At 32.4% G+C, this 3,517-nt stretch overlaps 1 protein-coding gene across 1 annotated transcript in view; it reads right to left on the minus strand.

Moving 5' to 3' along the window:
* Positions 1–3,517, minus strand: part of LOC106468008 (proton-coupled folate transporter-like) — a 21,656-nt gene that overhangs the window by 11,275 nt on the left and 6,864 nt on the right. The window contains exon 3 of the mRNA XM_013928403.2: positions 447–686. Coding sequence (XP_013783857.2) covers positions 447–686 — 240 coding nt within the window. The remainder of the gene's footprint in view (positions 1–446; positions 687–3,517) is intronic.

Consider the following 3,517-nt stretch of genomic DNA (forward strand, 5'->3'; position numbering starts at 1 on the left):
CAATGCACTTGGGCCTTCATTATCATTCGAGAAATTCATCACATCAGCAGCGTCACGTGATTTCCGCTGTCGTAACAATATGCTTCACTAAAAGATTGATTCTAAGCAACAAAGCATTACAAAAATATCGATACACGTAAAAAAAAGTGCTAGGAGTGAGAGAAAATCAAGAAAACAAAAGTAAAAATATATTACACAAAATATAATTTTCTGGCGTGGAAGAAAGTAAGAAGTTCTTAGGTAAAAGCAGTGTTCAGTGTTGGGATATCTTATTCACTAGTGAAAGAGTTCTGAGAAAAGACAAAAAGAAAAAAAACATCTCAATCATCAATGCTTCATTTACAAGAAAGGCTTACGACAACAACATATTAACACAATATCTTTCTGTCTATGCAGAAGTAATTATTTGCATTTTAATACTTTACTTACTCTAAAGCGATACTTACACAAATAGTACAACCATTGATAAATGGCTAGGCCCTTAATAATATTTCCTGACATCATAGAAAGTGATCCTAGTATACCAATGGCAGGTTCTTTGATATTGTAAAATTTCGTTAGAACTATAACCAATGGTAGCATTAGAACTATATTTGTTACACTAAAGATGGCACTGATATCAGAGTATTTAGTGACGTCCCAGTCGTACATCTTTTGAACGTAAAAATAACTGATGCTCATTGGACCTGAAAAAATAAAGAAAATAATAATTTGACTTCCTACAGCTATTAATTCTAGAAACATATTTTTATTTAAGAATTAAAAATAAAAGTTACCCTTTTCTAGCTTTTGATTCAATACACATAATCTTACATACATATATGTTTTATTTAGCTCGGATTTAATATATTGTTACGTCTCCGTTCGTTAGTTGATTTTCCGTAACTTCGTTCTCACGAAACTTTAGCGACACAAGTCCTTTCTTAATAAAACTGGTTTATTCTTTCTGAATATGACTTTACTGATACACTTATTTTCAACAGTCGCTCTATAACAAACGCTATAACAACGAACGTTAACTTCAACAATACTTTCTGACTGCAGTTCAATTACTCACTACCTACACACTTTGTCACGTCACGCCGTGACCATCTTATATATACCAGCCCACCCCCAATCTAGCAAATGCTAGAGCACTCCCGAAGGAACAGGATAGTTCTAGAAAACGGGTGGCGTGATACTAGTCACGTGATTTCGCTGACGCAACAATATTTAGTGTTTTAACTAATTTTTAGGTCTCCTAATTAAATGATTAATTTATGAATAAGATCAATTTCCTACTTCAAAATTTACAGTAATAATACATCACGTAAAAGAAAAAAATTAAATGTACGTCCTTATTTTATAATTTCATTGATTTTTATCGATATCACATCAGAAATCCTTTAGAACCTACATCATCAAGAGTTAACTAAAGATGTGGTGAACATGACAGCAATAATTCTCTAGAACCTACATCATTATGTAGTAAATAAAGATGTGATGAACACGACAGCAATAATTCTCTAGAACCTACATAATTATGTAGTAAGTAAAGATGTGATGAACATCACGGTACTAATTCTCTGGAACCTACATCATTATGTTGTGTAACGAATTTATTATTATATATTTATTTTAATATCAAGGTTTGTTTAGATTAAGTTTATATTCAGAGATATGCATAGCTTAGTGTTAAATATGTATTGCGAAACTCCTGTTTATTCTCCAAAGTTGTAGAAGATTCTCGAGAGTAAGAATCAACATTATATGTATGTAAACGCTTACGTTTGTATTGTTACGTAATCTGAATTTTATAGAAAACCTCCACACGCCTAAGAAAGAGAGTATCTTTTATTAGTTCGCTAAAGTCAGTGTGCTATAAACTTTAGAAACTGTAACTGTAACTATAACGCTTATCAACCGTAAAATATCAAATATTTGACCAGGAACATTTACAAAGTTCGAACATTACAAATCATTTAACCTCAGTGGATTCTCATCGGATATTAGTATTTTTACGAAAACATTACATAAAGTCACCTGTAGGAAAAATATCGGTGTGTGTGTTTGGACAAAGCTAGCTAGATTCCCGTTAAGCGAATCGTACCTACATCAACTCGTAATTAACTCGCTCATTGTGAACCCTCAATAAGCTATCAAGGGAGTTCCAGATAAGAAAGAAGACTTTATATTGTTTGTAAGTTTGTGAAACTTTTGTTTAAAAATCATTGTTTGTAATGATATTATTGTAAATTGTACTGTTGTGTGTATATCAAAACGTACTTGTGTTAAAAAAGAAAACTGTGTATCAATCTTGTTGGCAAATATTATAAACTGACTATATATCTGCATTTATTTAAATATTAAGTCCAAAGAACAATTTAACTACTAAATTTAAATTATCAGTTAACTCAATTCCAGACCATTTGAAATTCTAATACGTAACAGTAGTAACTAAAGATATAGTGAACATCACGGTACTAATCCTCTGGAACCTACATCATTATGTAGTAACTAAAGATATGGTGAACATCACGGTACTAATCCTCTGGAACCTACATCATTATGTAGTAACTAAAGATGTGGTGAACATCACGGTACTAATCTACTGGAACCTACATCATTATGTAATAACTAAAGATATGGTAAACATCACGGTACTAATCCTCTGGAACCTACATCATTATGTAGGAACTAAAGATATGGTGAACATCACTGTACTAATCCTCTGGAATCTACATAATTATGTAGTAACTAAATATATGGTGAACATCACGGTACTAATTCTCTGGAACCTACATCAGTATGTAGTAACTAAAGATATAGTGAAAATCACGGTACTAATCCTCTGGAACCTACATCATTATGTAGTAACTAAAGATGTGTTGAATATCATGGTACTAATCCTATGGAATCTACATCATGGTACTAATTCTCTGGAACCTACATCAGTATGTAGGAACTAAAGATCACATCACAGTGCAGCAGTTTTTATTTGCTAAAACTTGCCATGATAATGAAGTTAAGAATAAAAGTGACAAATAAGCATTCGATTTGGACGTAATTTTGTCATTTAGCACTTTATACTACTGTGAGTAACAGCATTTACCTCACAAAAAAAATTCAAATATATTGTTCGGTTATGAAGTCAAGTTTCTAAAACTTAAGAAATATGGCGCACTAAATACAAGGCAACCACTTCGTATGTTCAAAAAACATTTTTTAAAAGAGTACTCGGAAGTGACAATAACCGCCGAAGCAAAATTTTTCATTATATTAGGGCGAACAACAATTTTTTTATTTTAATACGATACGTAATTTAATTTGGTTTGTCAAATGTCTCTACGTAATGACAAGCCATTTTACCGAAATTTTACGATGCTAGTAACACGGCACTCACTTCTAGAACGTTAGAGAAGCGTTGGGAGACTACTAGATATGGGGCAGTCTTGTATATATAAGACGGTCACGACGCGACGGGAACAATGTGGAATTTAACTGCGGACAGAGTATTGTTGAGATGATCACGTGAGAC

This window comes from Limulus polyphemus, unplaced genomic scaffold, assembly GCF_000517525.1.
Source record: "Limulus polyphemus unplaced genomic scaffold, Limulus_polyphemus-2.1.2 Scaffold2830, whole genome shotgun sequence".
In the NCBI taxonomy this organism is placed as follows: domain Eukaryota; kingdom Metazoa; phylum Arthropoda; class Merostomata; order Xiphosura; family Limulidae; genus Limulus; species Limulus polyphemus.